The sequence below is a fragment of the Tinamus guttatus genome, unplaced genomic scaffold (genome assembly GCF_059628265.1).
Source record: "Tinamus guttatus ecotype Peru unplaced genomic scaffold, ASM5962826v1 Tinamus_guttatus_pri_ptg000048l, whole genome shotgun sequence".
Taxonomy (NCBI): Eukaryota; Metazoa; Chordata; class Aves; order Tinamiformes; family Tinamidae; genus Tinamus; species Tinamus guttatus.
The window spans coordinates 3,140,876-3,155,757 of record NW_028288582.1 but is presented as its reverse complement, the minus strand read 5'-3'; the positions used below and the strand labels follow the sequence as shown (position 1 = coordinate 3,155,757).

Sequence of the window (14,882 nt, the reverse complement as noted above, 5' to 3'; positions counted from 1 at the left end):
CGCTTCCCCTCGGCGAGACCGCGCGGCGGAGCAGGTGCCCGCGGCCCGGGTGTCCCGAGGGGAGGAAAGACGCATGGAGGGCCCTTCGGAGGGAGCCGTGCGGCTCGCGGGGACGCCAGGTAGATGCTCGGAGCGGCAGGGCGTTCTCCGGCGATCGCACAACGCACGTGAGTTGCTTTTCTAAATAACTCGTTGCTGCATCGTAATTTTTTACGTATTGCGGGATCTGGCGCTGCGACAGCCTCCAAATGGGTTCCTCATTAGCAGCAATTAATCCCTGAGGAGGTCAGAGCTTTAAATTACAACTCAAACCTATGAGCTCCTACAAGGATACTAACTTCCACAGTGTGACAGGCACAAAAATACCTTGCAATATTTAATTTATTTCCAGAAAGGTTGCTAAAATCAGAACCTTCAGTTACTTTTATAGAGAGGGAGGAAAGGAAGGGCCGCATCAGCTGAGCAGCTGCTGCCTTCAAGCACTGCTGTTGTCCCTTCCATCGATTTTAGGAATAGGAGCATTAGTGGAGCTGCCGCATACAAATTGCACAGGGCTTAGCTGCAGAGAGCTGCACCTGCTGAGATGGTGATTTTTATTTTTATTTTCTGAAAAGGCATTCTTGTCTGTCATTTGGGTTAGAGACATGGGAGTGTCCAGTATGTGACCGTGTCTTCAATAGATTGGACTAATTTTGAACCGGAATGGCAGCGCTGTTGGGAAAACAGTTTGTACTTTTCCCTCTCTCTGTCATCCCAAATGGGCTTAAGGATTCAAAGCATAAGTTAGTTAATAATTGACATGCATGGAACGTGTTCGTCTTTGCCGAAGACTAAGCCTACCTCTACTTAGCCATAGGAGTTACCCAAAATTTTAAAAGAATCTTTTCATGCTTGAGCATTGCAAAATTTGGAAAGGTTGATCATACTATGTTTTGTATTTTAAGTGTGCACTGAGTATGGTGATTCTCAGAGAGGCTGTTTCAAGAAAAGCTAGATGGGAATTCTGTTTTTTCCTTTATTTAGATAGATGGAGTTGAATGTCATAAAACTTCCACTGTGCATGATGAACCTTTGTAGCGTGGATGGGGCTGTTGTGCCTATATATTAATGTGTGATAGTCTTTCCTTGCAGAAAGTTTGGGTAGAGTGTAGAGAACGAAGATACAAAAGGAGAAAAAAAAAAAAAACACAAGGCCCTTTTGCAGCATTACCCTTCCATTGCATATAATATGAAATAGAGTGTTCATTTTTGGGCTAACAAAGATTTTGCTTTCTTTTAATTGATTAAATTGTGTTTTCATCCCATACTCTGTCAGATTTTTCATTAGTAAAAGACTGTCTTCCAAACAAGAACAAAATAGCAGCCACTCCATTCTTTCTCATGTTGTCTAACTTACTTGTATTCTTATTTATCTCCTGTACAAGGGGATGACTTCCTGTTTGTCTCGTTAACTCCTACTGTGTAAGCTGCAACTCATTCATCCTGTGTAAATGCAAGTAGCCATAAATAATGAGGATTTATCCAGTTGCATGTGGTACAAGACAGCTCTGTTTTGTTCTGCAATATCTGATTAGGGAACCTTTTCAAAATGAAAACATGATGAAAATTGCAGTAGAACTTGAAAATAATAGCAGCATTGAGTTGTCTCTGAAAATGTAAACTCAGAAAATATTTTATTAAGTACCATATTCAAACTTCCATTAGTACAAACCTATCACTAATACTAAGCAATGGCATGATTTAACAAGATAGAGCTCCAAGTTCTAGTCGATCGATTTGCATGTACTGAGAGTATCTGAAATCAACTGGAAGAGTCACCTTGGACTTGAAATACTTTTTGTTCCTAAAGGTGTTGTTCACTTGATTACTCTAGGCAATTCTATAAAACTTTTTTCCCTCTGGCTCCATCCTTGTTGATCTCCTCACACTAGAGCTGTTTTGTTTGATTTGTGGAAAGCTAGTGTTTGACTTGGGCAGAAGAGGTTTGGCACTACAACTTATCATGGATGCAGTCTACTAAATGGGGGTAGTAAAACCACTGCAACTAAGGTGAACAGGATTTGGCTCAATATGTGCTTAGTGTCAAAATTTCTGTTGACTTTGATGGTAGGTAAGTCAGGCCTTAGCTGTGCAAGGAGTTTCAGTTATGGAGCACAGGATTTGTTTAGTTCATTATAAAACTGGTTTTGTCATTTACCGTCTCCATCTAGTAGGTAATTGCTGAACAGAAACATCAGAGATGTCCCAAATTAGAAACAAACCCTCTCTTTATTGAATTTTATACTGTTACACAATCAAAAAGAAATACAATCACAAATATGTCAAAATGTTTCAATAGAAGTATCAATTGCAATAGGTTGTACTTGGTTCCAAAAAGAATTCCATTAAAATATACCACTTCTTCTTGAGAGAATACTGCTATTATTCACAAAATCTACCATACTGTATAAAACCAGTAGCAAACTAACTTTTTGGTATCTTGGCAAGCCTTGCTCAAGGTAAACAGGGAAGCAGAAGGAAAATAATCAATTTCTAGAATTTAGATTAAAATCACAGTTCTTCTCCAGAATGGAGCTTTCCAGGGAGCCAAGTGCCTGGTAGCCAAAGCTACTTTTAATGAAAGCTGGATACCCAACTCAGTAAATTCCTATGAAAATATTGGCCTTCCTACAAAGCACTGTTAGGTTGCAAGATCCTAATTTTCACACGGGGCTACTGAAATTCAAAACTCAATTATGAAGCGACATCTGATGAACTCTGTGTTCTGATCAGCAGCAGCTAATCAAAGATCCCACAGGAACAAATGGTGGACTTCAGGCATACTCACTTATAGACTGATTCATATTGGCAGGATACTCATGAGTCCAAAATTCATGAGCACTGTTTGAAGGAAATGATTCATTTGGCAATTTAGCAATAGAAAAACCCTGCCAACAGATACTAGTGAAACAGCCCAATGTTTCTGTCTTGTTTACCTACCATTCTTCAGCTGCTTAATTGAACAACTTCTTAAAGTAATAAAAAAAGACTATATTAAATATGCAATAGTTTAACCTGTAATAATCATAATTTTTGACTCCTACCACTTTATCTCAATACAAGCCTAATTAATAAATTCATCCAAAGCAAGTTTTTAGTATTAAAATGATCACCAGTGCTATGAGTAAGGTTTTAAGTGTTCTCTCTCTGGCCTCAATCTGTGATTCCTTGAAGTAAATCATTACTAATGGGGGAAGGTTTGGTACGTGCACACAGAGCCAGCTGTCAGGGAAACTGATTTTGTTTTACCTAAAAGCTTGTTAACATCATCATACAGTGTGAACCTGCCTTCCTACCCTGGGAGAATGGTGGGGTTGCAAATGTGATAGATTCCAAGCCACCTTAATTTGCACTGTGTTATACCTAAAATCAAGTTATTAGTGGACTTTGACTTCATGGGATCTACTCATCTATTTAACTGTGACCTTTTCAGCTCAAGCAATATCCTTTACACAGGCTTCAAAATATATGAATTCCTTTAGTTTTAACAAAACCCTCTAATCGGTGTTGGTGAAAAAGACATAAGCAACTAGTCTTTTTTCCTTCAAAGTCAAGGTTATAAAACAATTACCTCTGTGGGGGGAAAAGGCAGAGGCAGTAACAACTGTACTACGTGCTAGGAAAACGTGTAATGGCTTGTTCATTTGCATGCAAATGTATTAGCAAAATGCAGTTTCTAAACAAGATAATCCTAGTAATTTGACAGTAATCAGGTCAGTAAATCTGTACACAGCAGACAGGGAATAAGTGAGGGCCTGCAGAATAATAGAAATTTTGAACAATCTGGCCTGAAATAGTGGGAAAAACTTAGTTCTTGAACAATGGTGAAAAGGAACTAGAAGTACAATCATTTAGAAGGCACAAGGGAAAAAATGTAAAAAGCTCTGAAGACAGAGTCTGACTACTGCTGGAGCTGTAATAGCTTTCAGGTTAATTTTGTTATTCTCTTCAGTTTATGTGGCAATGATAGTTAATACGCAAAAGATACACCATATCCAGCTGCAGTTTTCTCTACTACTGGCATTAATTCAATACTCTGTCACATAGCACCTTAATGCTTTAAGAGGTAGCAAGTGAGTAAAGAGATTATTTAGAAATCATTAAGAAAGTCTTCAAAAATGAATGTATTCTAAATGCCTGTCCTCCAAAGTAGGTTTACCATCTATTCCCAGATTATAAAAGGGGAAAAAAAAAATTAAAACATGTATTTCATAAGGCCACACTTGGCAGGTCCTAATAATTATTGTAAGAATTACCTGGGCAGGGAGAACAGAAATCCATCAAAGACCTAGGAGGTCTTTTAGAAAGTTTTAAGTTCTTTCCCCAGAGATTAAACTCCATCATCTCCCGTAGCTCACTGCAAGAATTATTTATTTCAGCCACTTGTACCAGGACAGTAGTCAGACTGGTATGCCTGATAATATAATAAAGATGTATAGGGTTTGGGAAGATCCTTAGATGAAACAGTGCTTATTTAGATTCACAGCTACTCTCACCAAAACCACAGGAGATTCCAGCTAGATGGTAACTGTAAAGCACAGGTTGGTCACTTAAATCTTCCTGCTTCTTGCAACGTGAATTTCTTTACAGGTAACTTGCTGCCTACAGAACTTAGAGCATGTTACAGAGGAATTTATGGTCCCAAGTAGTTTTTAGAGGTCAGGGCATCTAAAATAAAATCCACAGAGTAACAGATACACTATCAAAGCACAGGACGTAAATATTCTGTTGAGCTGACCTCTTGGGTTACCCTTTCATTTTAAGAGTTTGCTGCAGGAATAAGAAAAAACAAACCCACTTCTCCCTTTCATATGGCTGTAGGGCTCTCCTCTCCTCACAGAAATATCACCTTAAACCAACACAGAGTTAAGTAGAGAAAGGCCCACTGCTTGTTGTCCTCAAGCCTTTAGGAACATCACTGCTAAAAGTTCCACTACTGGAGATGACAAGAGTGTGGAAGAGGGAGAGAGGGAAAGGCATGCCATCCAAAGGTCCTCACATAGCACTGATGCAGTAGTTCTGTTGCTTTCATCCAGACAGATGGGTAAGCTTTGCACGCTTAAAAGTGTGTGCATTACAAGTCTTTAACACTCAGCAGCAGCAGGGTGTATTCAAAACATGTTCTTTGCACAAAGATTGAGCTTCAGCTTGTGGCCCCTGCATGTCTTCCCCTTGCTGTAAGAGGTGCTCAACCCTATTCTGCCATCCACATCTTACCTCCATTGAATAAAGCGTTTTAGGAGGCAGCTAATGCTCTCTATTTAATTTCATTACTTGCCTCACTTTAAGAGGAATGTTTTTCAGTGAACAGTAAAGATTATTATTTAAAAATGAGTTAAACTTACCTAACATTATATTGGTTTCAAAAGTCTAAGGAGTCTAATAAAACAATTTTCCATTTTTGGAAATGTTTGTCAATGCTTAAATTTTAGAAAAATTAAGCAATGTCTTAAATTGTTACAGCACCTGAATTTTGGGAAGGAATTTAACCATGGCCAAAACAAATCCTGCAGTAAAACACTGCACGTTTGGTTTTTCTTGTATTGAACTATTTCTTAAGATAGTTTGAGGAGGGCACAATATATTAACTGTATTTATACCTTACAAGGCTGTATGAGTAGCATAACATTTTAAGACAACCAAATGAGAAAATCTAGTCTATGTCACGGAGGCAACAGCACAAAGATGTCGAGAACACGTTTCCTTTATCATTGAGTACCAGCTTCATTTTTCATCACACCATTTTTGTGACTTAAAAAAAAAAAAACTATCTTTAATTGATCAGTCTTGGGGATTTTTACTTTTCCTGCTTTCCAGTGTTACTTTGATAGGCTTCCAGAGACATGCCTTTAAGCTGGTTGTAAGGAAGAATCTTTCCCCTCTAAAAAAGCACAAATATGCTGTCCTGTCACATGGAAATATGCTCACTGGTGTCATAACTGGTTTAAAAATTAAACATCTTTGGCCAGCTATAGTACAACACTGTCTAGGAGGCTTCAGTACTAAATAGGCTTGAATAACTAACTTGGAGATATTAAGGTCAAAGTAAGGAAGAGTTGATTGGAAATCATTGCTAAGTTAAAAAGGGAACACTGATGAACAATAACCACTAACAAAAATATAAATTATCTCATTTCTCTTAGATAACACACTCCCCAAGGGGGCCTGGTCCACATATAGTTTATTGATGTAAGAAAACAATACAGTTAGTGTTAGATCCAACCACAAAGAGCAAAAGAAGAGTGAATGAAGGTTTTGTACAGTACATATAGGAAAATAAGATGTTTGTGCCAACTATATATTTCTAAATAAAAAGGCTAAGTATATTCAAGTTATTGAAATCTACATGAAAACATGGATGTTAATAGCAACAAGGTGCATAAAACCAAAACATCAAAATATCGAGCAACTCAATGATGTACTAGATAAAACTCTGCTAACAATGCATGATGTTTTACAATCTGCTTGAAATATCACCTATACCACACAGGGTAAGCTGAACATTTAGATTTAAGATCATATACAATATTAGCATTAACTTCAACAACTACAGGCAGGGATTTTTTTCTGTTTTATAAGCTGGCAAAGTGACTACTTTAAGAACATCAAACTCTCTCTCTAAATTGAGAATGTACCCAAATAAAATGCTGCTAGCCCTTTCCAGATAAAGCCTTTCCCTTTGACTAATCACACTCAAGTCAAAAGTGTAAGACGGCATTTAAGAACATTTTATATTACAACATGACTAAAATAATGACATAATCCAGGTTTAAACATGATTTCCTAGGCAAACAAGAAAAAAAGAAAGGATTCTTCTTAAAAACTAGTTTTTATAAATGCAGAATATATTGCATGAGGAACTGCTGGTATTTTTTTTACGAAAATATATTGTGCGATTGTGGCTACAATGCACTGCTGAAAAGCGTTGTTGTTTCTTATAAAAATTATTAAAATAAAAACTTACTTGAACATAAAGAGTAAGAGAGCACAAGTCTTCCAACTACTTATGAAGAGCAGGATGGAAGTATTGCCAGTTTTTCCTGTGTTGACATTTTACTAATAATAAGCTTTGGTGACCAACTCCCCAGCCAAAAAATAAATATCTTTTAGAATCAGGTGCATATTTCAAAGCTACTATTGCAAGTGTGTTTTAAATGTAATGGACTTAAAGTGTATGTACCAAAGAATTATAAAAATGCACTATAGGTTGAGTTATTGTTACATAAAGAACATATTAAAAAGACTGTCAAAATAAGTAGGAAGGGGATCAAAACTGAACTAACTGAATTAGTGCAGTACTGTAGCCAGGCTTCTAAAATCAGATATAGAAAATATAAATAGACTGCTTTAGGTGATGCTTCACCAGTGTCCAAAAAAGAACAAGTATTGTGAAAGCTCAGTTAACTTGATCCAGGGCTCTGAGCAGTTCTTCACCTTGTAGCAGGTTTCTGTTGCCTTGTATGGGAGCATTGACTTCACAGTCGTAACTCGTGAGTTGGGGCAGTCCACTCTCATCCATCGACTGCCCTAGAAGTTTACTTGCTATGTCTACAGAGGGAGGAGGGGGGGAAAAAGTGCACTTTATTTACCATGCTTCAGCCTTCTCCCAAGCTTGTTCAGAAAGGAGGCAAGTTGGGATACTTTAAAGGCACACAGTTTTCTTTCAGGCACACAACCCCTACATATTTAATTAAACAACAACAACAATACTAACCAGTTGATAGTAGAATGATTGTCTTTTGCTCCACTCCATTAGGACCATTTGTTTTACATCCCTTCACACGCTTCCAAGCAAGTGATGTATTTGCTCCACGATCACCTGTCTGCTGCAATAAAGACCCCTAGAAAGAAGTAAAACACTTCTTTATTGAATGCTATATCTTTCTACCCTTCTACATCCCTATTTCAAGCTAGCAGTACCTGTCATTGATTACTAATGTAGGCATGGCTACAATTTAAAGTGGACTTCTTCAGAGCTTGGGGAAAGTTTACTTCTAAAATTAAGACTATTGTATATAAAGTGAAATCATATTTCAAGACATTGCCTTGCTTACACAATACAACTTCTAAGTCCTGGTTCTCCTCAGCTACCATGCTCAAGATTAGCATGTACATGTATACATACACACCCATTTAATCACCACTGCTTTTGCCTCAGTAAGCATCAGGTTTTCCCTGGAGTCTCTAATGGTTTTCCACATTGGAATTATTAGCATGCACAGGAGATTCAGGAATCTGGATTGATCTAGATAGAATCAGCCTAAGTAGTGAAATTCTACTTGCATTTCCATTATCGCAACCCAACTATGACTTGAATCCTGTGGGGAACGTAGCCCTGATCCATTATATTATGGATACAGCTCCTTAAAATCTTGTTTTGAAAGTAGAGTAACAAGATATGTAGATCCAGAGGCTTTTAGAAGAAGCTCCATTTAACTTAGCTAAGTTAGAAAAACAATTGCCACTGAATCAGAAGGATGGAAGGAAAAACAACCAGTATAATAGCAATTTTTGTAACAGTGGTAGAACTTTCAAAGTTTTGTCTTATTAGTAATACAGTTGGAAGAAGTAACTGAGGGTGGTGCTATTACCCTAGACACTTGAAACAGACAAGAATTTTTTTGGGGGGGTTATGAAATATCCATACAAGTCAAAGAAAATTGTATAATAGAACGTACAGAGTTAAACAGCTCAGAAGCTGCATTTCATAGTAAGGTCAGTCACCTACATTGTTGCTGGATTTTTGTTTTCCATTGCAAATGCAATACAGTGCTTCATATTGAGAAAGTAGCAGTATGTATTTTACTCTGTGATGATTTAGATCATTATTTCATAAGCTTACTGTGACACAGGATGCCCTTGCCTTATTCTCCTGTTCCTATAGAAAACTAAGATAGTGTTTTACTTTGTCTTCATTTAATTTCAGTGTATTTGCTAAGTTCCTCCTTTGATACAGTTAGGAAGTCATGAAAGATATTTGCACAAGCCTAGAATACCATGTAATAACACCTGCATTTAATATCATTTCTCGTGTGCATGTGCAATGCCTAGTTCACCACACTCAGAAATCCATTCTAGAGAAAGAAGCTAAATGATACAGAAGTTTGCTGGAAACAATGCTGATAAATCCCAGCCTCATGAAAAATTCAGCCACTGACTGTGGAGAAACAGTCACAATATTTTTGTCAGATACAGAAGAAGAGAAAAAGGTTTAACAAAGGATGAAATATGGACCTTTAAGCATTAAAAAGGCACCAACTACAGAGGTCTGAACATTTCTTATAGTAGTTAATACAGAAGTGCTTACGTTCTGTCACCTAGGCTATTCTGTATAGGTCATCAGCAACACTGCAGTAGCAGTTACAGCAGTAGCACTGTTGCATAAAGAAAGAGACAACAAATGGGCATAAAACTTGTAGAACTGTCAATTCTTACAAAGCTACTAGGAGGTACAGAACATACGTGGAAGCACAAAGTATCAGGGACGTTAGGGAATGAAAACACAGAAATATTATGAGGTGTTTAGATCTTTGTTTTTTAAGAGTAAAATCTGCTGGCTGCATAAAAATAAAGAATAGCCTTCAGATATAAGTGCTTTTCGCAGCTCTCCTAGGGAAAGTAAGGCAACATAGAGTGATCACTGTTACCCTGAGAAGCCGAATGCTAATTCAGGCTTAGTTCATAGCTCAGAAGAAAACACCCTCGTACTGGTAAGACATACTGGATGACTGTACCTAGCAAATGGTCTGTATTGCAGTAGAAGAAGAACTAAGAATTAACTGTAAAAACTTTTAAGAGAAGCAGAAATCTGTAACGAAGGCAAGAAGAGTGATTGTACCAGCAAAGCCCAAGACTCAGAAATACTCATGGTGAAAGACAAATGCTCAGGGGGACAAGATACCCTCTCAGGAGGCAACTAGCTCTGTCCCCAGTGATGTGTGTGTGGGGGGACACGCACACACACGCACGCAAAGAACACAGGAAGGTTGCTCTTGAAGAGCTAGGATAAATGACCATATGCTACTTGCATGCACCAGTACTGGAGAAAGAGTGCATGTAATCAAAGTAGTAATAAAATTTGCTGGCCTCTGTGAATTCTTCTCACTTATGTTCAAGTATTTGTTATCCATCTCAACAAAAACCTGGAGCAATAGAAAAAGCATGAACAACATTGCCAGTATTGACACATATGGAAATAAAGTTTTAAACAAAAGTGAGATAAATGTCAGTTTTAAATTTAAATGTGATTTCTTACATTTCTTAACATTCTGCTAAAGGAGAATGCATGCATGTTTGCAGAAGAATGTCCATTACCTAATCCAGACATTCGCTTCGGTATAGACAGTAATTTTGAAACACCTGACAGTAAAAGAGAACTAAAGTCAGTATCTGAATTTAGGGGGGAATTTTACTACCAAATAATCACCTTTAATACCAAGATTCCACTGCATACTGATAGCTAAACTCGGGATTCTGCACTGATGCCTACTTTCAGAAATTGCAAGGTTAAAAGTGAATATTTTAAAATGGTAAAACTCACAATTCCAACTGCCTGAAAAAGTGAACCATCATGTTCCATTTTTCGTTTTCTCTGAGCATTATGCAAAGCTAGCATCTTTGGATTTAGTTCTTCATCCATTGCAGTAGATCTAAGAAAAATTGATTCAGTCTGTTAAGAAGTTTCTACTATCCTCCAGCCATTCTTTCTTCTTTTGTGGATACTTTATATATAATATGACAGAGCTGAATTTATGTATTATACTAATTTTCTTTGGCAAGTGATTTATTTCAACAGTTACTGACTACGAGCATAGCAAACGTTACCATTAAGTCTTGCTGTAAGGCTTAGAATGACATAACAATTTTTAAAGGCTTTCTAGAAAAAAAAATACAAGCATAAACGTTCAGCAATTCACTGTCTACAGAAAAAAACGGAGGGAAAGTTGAAGAAAAGGAAGCTGTTTCTATTTAGAATATTGCATGTACAGATAAAGCTGTGTATCAAAGATTTGGTGTTCTGATTTTGTAGAATTTTTTATAATGATAAATATCTGCTACATATGCAGATATTGCTATATCTGTTATTATGAAATATGGCTTGTTTTAAAGCATCACATGTAGCTTAGACTGTAGCTGTCACTTGCATCGCAAGGAATTGGACAAGAAAAGCATCAGAAATATTGTGGCATTATAACTACTTATATTCTTTTAAAAAGGCTGCAATTCAGGCACAAGAGCACAACAAAATTGTGAACATAGGTGTCTTATATAAGGAGGTGGCTATTACAAGCAAACTATGTAAAAACTATGCAAAAAAAGCTACTGAGAAGTTAGCTTTAGGGAAAAATTCGTATATCAGAAAATACCTTGTTTAATGTGTCTAGATTTAAATGTATCAATTCCTACTTGAAGTAGAAGGCTAAGACAGCAATATAGTTGTCCTATTTCAGGGTGTGTTACATCTAATTTTTTGAAAGGATACTAGGGCTTAAGCTTATCTTTTAAAATACCTTTTATTCAGAGTGACTGTTAGCAAACTGGGTCCTCCTGGACACGATTTCTCCGTCTGCTCCAACGTTCCTTTCCCTGCTCTGATTGGAGATGCAGTTCGACTCCTGTTCCCACCATACGGCGATGCTGGGGCACTACTCGTTTCACTGATTACGTGAACGGGAGATGAAGGAACAATTAGTGTCTTCACGTCCTCCACACGCTCTGTCACTGGTTTTATTTCCTCAGCAGTAGCTGATGGCGTCTGAGTCTGCTGAAATATGGTAATGGTGGCTGCATTCTGAGAGCTGGACGAACTGCTTTCCAGTGGAGAAAGCTGATCAAAGGAGCGTAACTGGAAGTCATCATCCATTGGAATATAAGGAGCCAACATCTCCAAATCTAAATCAGTTTCCTGGAAAACATATGAGGTAAAACTTATAATACATCAGAATATCTCAGCTATGACTTCATGGCTCCATTACGGCTCTTCCTCTTACCAAATGTTTAGAATTATTTTCTGCAATCTCTTCCTTTATTTTAATAAAAGCCTGATTACGTAAGAGGAGGGAGGTTCCTGGAAACATTCAACGGAAGAGAAACAAAAAGAGAAGCACACTGTGAATTAAAAGTTAAGATGAATCAGCAGCTTAAATGAGTGTACATTACCTGAGTAGAGAATGGATTTTTTGCTTCTGTATCTATCGCAAAGAGTTTCTCCACTAATTCCAGTTTGAATTCATTAGCCATATCATTATCCACATCAAAGCAATAGTCATTGGGACTACTGGGCTGTAAAAATATTTCAAGTGCAGTTTTTAAGTTTCTATCATTATATTATTTTGCATTGTTTCTATGGAATCTGAAAAAGTACTAATGTAAAAAAAAAAAAAAAATCCAAGCTGTAGCTGCACAAAACTAGAATAGGAGAGGAAAACACTTCCACCTTTTCTGTATCCATTCAAGGTTACCTTTTTTGGAAAGCACATAAAAAGCTGCAACTTTGAGGGAGTATCTGCAGTAATTTATTGCAGCTATTTTGCTACTTACAGTAGTTGTCTCTGAAACGTCCCTTTCTGTAAAGGCCAATCCCAAACCATTCCTATTTCTATCACACATACTATTAGATGCACCTCTTGACTGAAAAGAATTTTCAGTATGAAAATATCCTTTTTTTCCCTCTTGTATCATGGTATAAGCTTAAGTAAGCCACAACTTGCAAATAACTTGAAATCCCCATCTTAGCTGTATCTTTAATCTTGCCCCATAAGCCCCACAAGAACATGCACTTTAATAACAGTGTATCCAAATTGCGTAACTAACCTCAGGTGAACTTTGGCTGGTGCTTGCATCTGAAGGACTGGTTGGTTGCTCTTGCACCTGAGGCATGGTAAAAGAAAGTTCTAGTGGCTCTGTGTTTGGCTCCAGCTTTAATACGACTTCTCTATTGAGTGCAGGATCAGCATTGCTACGAAGTGGCTTTGTAGTTTCAGAAGCAGGCAGTGGGGACAGTGCCATATTTATAGTCTGCAATTTCTCACTGGATGAGGGGAGCATTACATCGTTATACAAAGGAACTTCATCACATTGTTGTTCATCAGACTCTATAAAAATTAAAAGAAACCATCAACCTAAGTAAAGGTGCTGAGTGGGTCTACGGACCTCATTAAATTTAAACTGAAATATCATTAGGCAAGTGACAGTGGAGGTTATTTTCCAAAGTGCACTGTAAAACACTAACTTAACTAATAAGCATTCTCTGCAATTTAAACACACCCACCATTGCTGCTGAAATCTAGAGAGATAATTGTGTCCCCGGCGGCTGGGGCCAGCACGGTTAAAGCATCTGGTTCCTGTTTAAGTTTTTCAAAGAGGCTGTTGGTATCATCCAGTTCAGCTTTATTGAATATTTTGGTCATTTTCATATCAGGAGAATCCACTGGTTTCAGCATACACTCGGTTTGTCCCAAGGAAAATATCAAGTCTTTCTGAACAATTCCACTGTCACAGAGAAAGGAATTTTGTTATTCAGAACTCTTAAAAGGAATAATTTCAGCATTAATAGTTGTATGAGTTGAAGTCACAAAAAGAAAATTACCAGGACAGAAGTTAAGAATTCTCTTCTTACTCATTCCTTCCTCAAAGTGCCAGTTGTGGTGCCATAAGGTAACCAAAAAGCTAACAAATAACTAGACATGCTTTCTTCAGAGCCTTAAGGAATGGCAGGGAGAAGGGCGGAGGAATTAAGGATTTGCCTAAATGGTCTTTTTCTTCGAAGTGAACTTACTATATCAGTAGGTTGGTATTGTTACAGTCAGTACAATTTTAAAACCTAAAAATTTTGGATTATTGGGTAGTTGAAGCCTTCAATCAAAAAAAGAATTCTGATGAAGGAAGGGTTAGGAAAGACATCAATGCTGATTCATGGCTCAGCGACTAAAAGTTACCATAAAATTTATGGCTTCTACTGTATTGGTCGAGAAGAGCCTGGCCTACTCATTTGCTTGCAGAGATCTCCCTACTGCTATCACTAGATTTTTTGTTTGTTTGTTTTCTGTAAGAGAGTGGATACGTGTTTTTTGTTTTGTTTTGAACAAACAAGTAAAGTAAAAGAAGTAAAAAGATTATTGATAAGAAAAATAGGAACATCACAACATATTCAACAGGGGACAAGATACTCAGCAAGTTGAAAGTTGAAGAAAGTATAGTATGAGAATCTGACTCCACTTTCAAAAAGACTTATTAGAAAAAACAAAACAAGACAAAAAAAACAACAACACTCAACTTACCTCAACACATAGTTTACACATACGATGCACTGTGGCTGAGAGTTCTTAGTGTTGTATATAACAGTCGCTTGTGTTTCAACCCAGACGTAGCCACCTTGTTTAGCAAGCATTCTGTACTGTCCTGTTGTCACCTGCCCTTTTGTGAACACTGCAAGCAGAAAGGACATCAGCTTTAATTACAGGCAGGAAAAACAAACAGGATTTTCAAAAAAAGCATTCACTGCAGATTAATATCTGCAATTAAACAAAAGCCTTCTTTATTCTGTTGCTTTCCCAGTGGTGAATCTCATCTCTGCAAGTTGGAGAGTTTTAAATACATCTTCATACTTACTGTCATGGTGCGTTTTGGTCAGATGATCAGAATCCAGCGCATGATAATACTCATAAATTGAACGACCCAGGAGTTCCTCTGGCTCATACCCCATCAGCTCTGTAATTCTTTAAAAAGACAGGGAAAATTGCTAAGTAAAAGCAGACATGGAGTAGCACTGATATTCATTTTGGTTGCTTGCAAATCTGAGTCATTTCCATACACATTAGCAGCAATGTTGATTCACTGCGAGT

At 37.4% G+C, this 14,882-nt stretch overlaps 1 protein-coding gene and 1 long non-coding RNA gene across 3 annotated transcripts in view; one reads left to right on the top strand and one right to left on the bottom strand.

The window, feature by feature from the left end:
• The first annotated feature begins 25 nt into the window (after nt 1-25).
• LOC148595911 (uncharacterized) lies at nt 26-12,694 on the top strand. Its single transcript, XR_015914387.1, has 2 exons — nt 26-167; nt 11,782-12,694. It is a non-coding gene; the product is annotated as an uncharacterized LOC148595911 (long non-coding RNA).
• The window catches only part of HIF1A (hypoxia inducible factor 1 subunit alpha), a 28,365-nt gene continuing 19,686 nt past the window's right edge, over nt 6,204-14,882 (bottom strand). Inside the window, exons 7-15 of one of the 2 annotated variants that reach the window (XM_088539504.1) lie at nt 14,650-14,756; nt 14,319-14,466; nt 13,310-13,530; nt 12,853-13,133; nt 12,199-12,321; nt 11,550-11,944; nt 10,580-10,688; nt 7,754-7,880; nt 6,204-7,587 (exon numbers count right to left, since the gene is read on the bottom strand). In XM_088539504.1, the coding sequence (XP_088395630.1) occupies nt 7,436-7,587; nt 7,754-7,880; nt 10,580-10,688; nt 11,550-11,944; nt 12,199-12,321; nt 12,853-13,133; nt 13,310-13,530; nt 14,319-14,466; nt 14,650-14,756 (1,663 nt within the window). In that variant the 3' untranslated portion in view covers nt 6,204-7,435. The remainder of the gene's footprint in view (nt 7,588-7,753; nt 7,881-10,579; nt 10,689-11,549; nt 11,945-12,198; nt 12,322-12,852; nt 13,134-13,309; nt 13,531-14,318; nt 14,467-14,649; nt 14,757-14,882) is intronic. The other variant, XR_015914370.1, reaches the window with a different exon arrangement.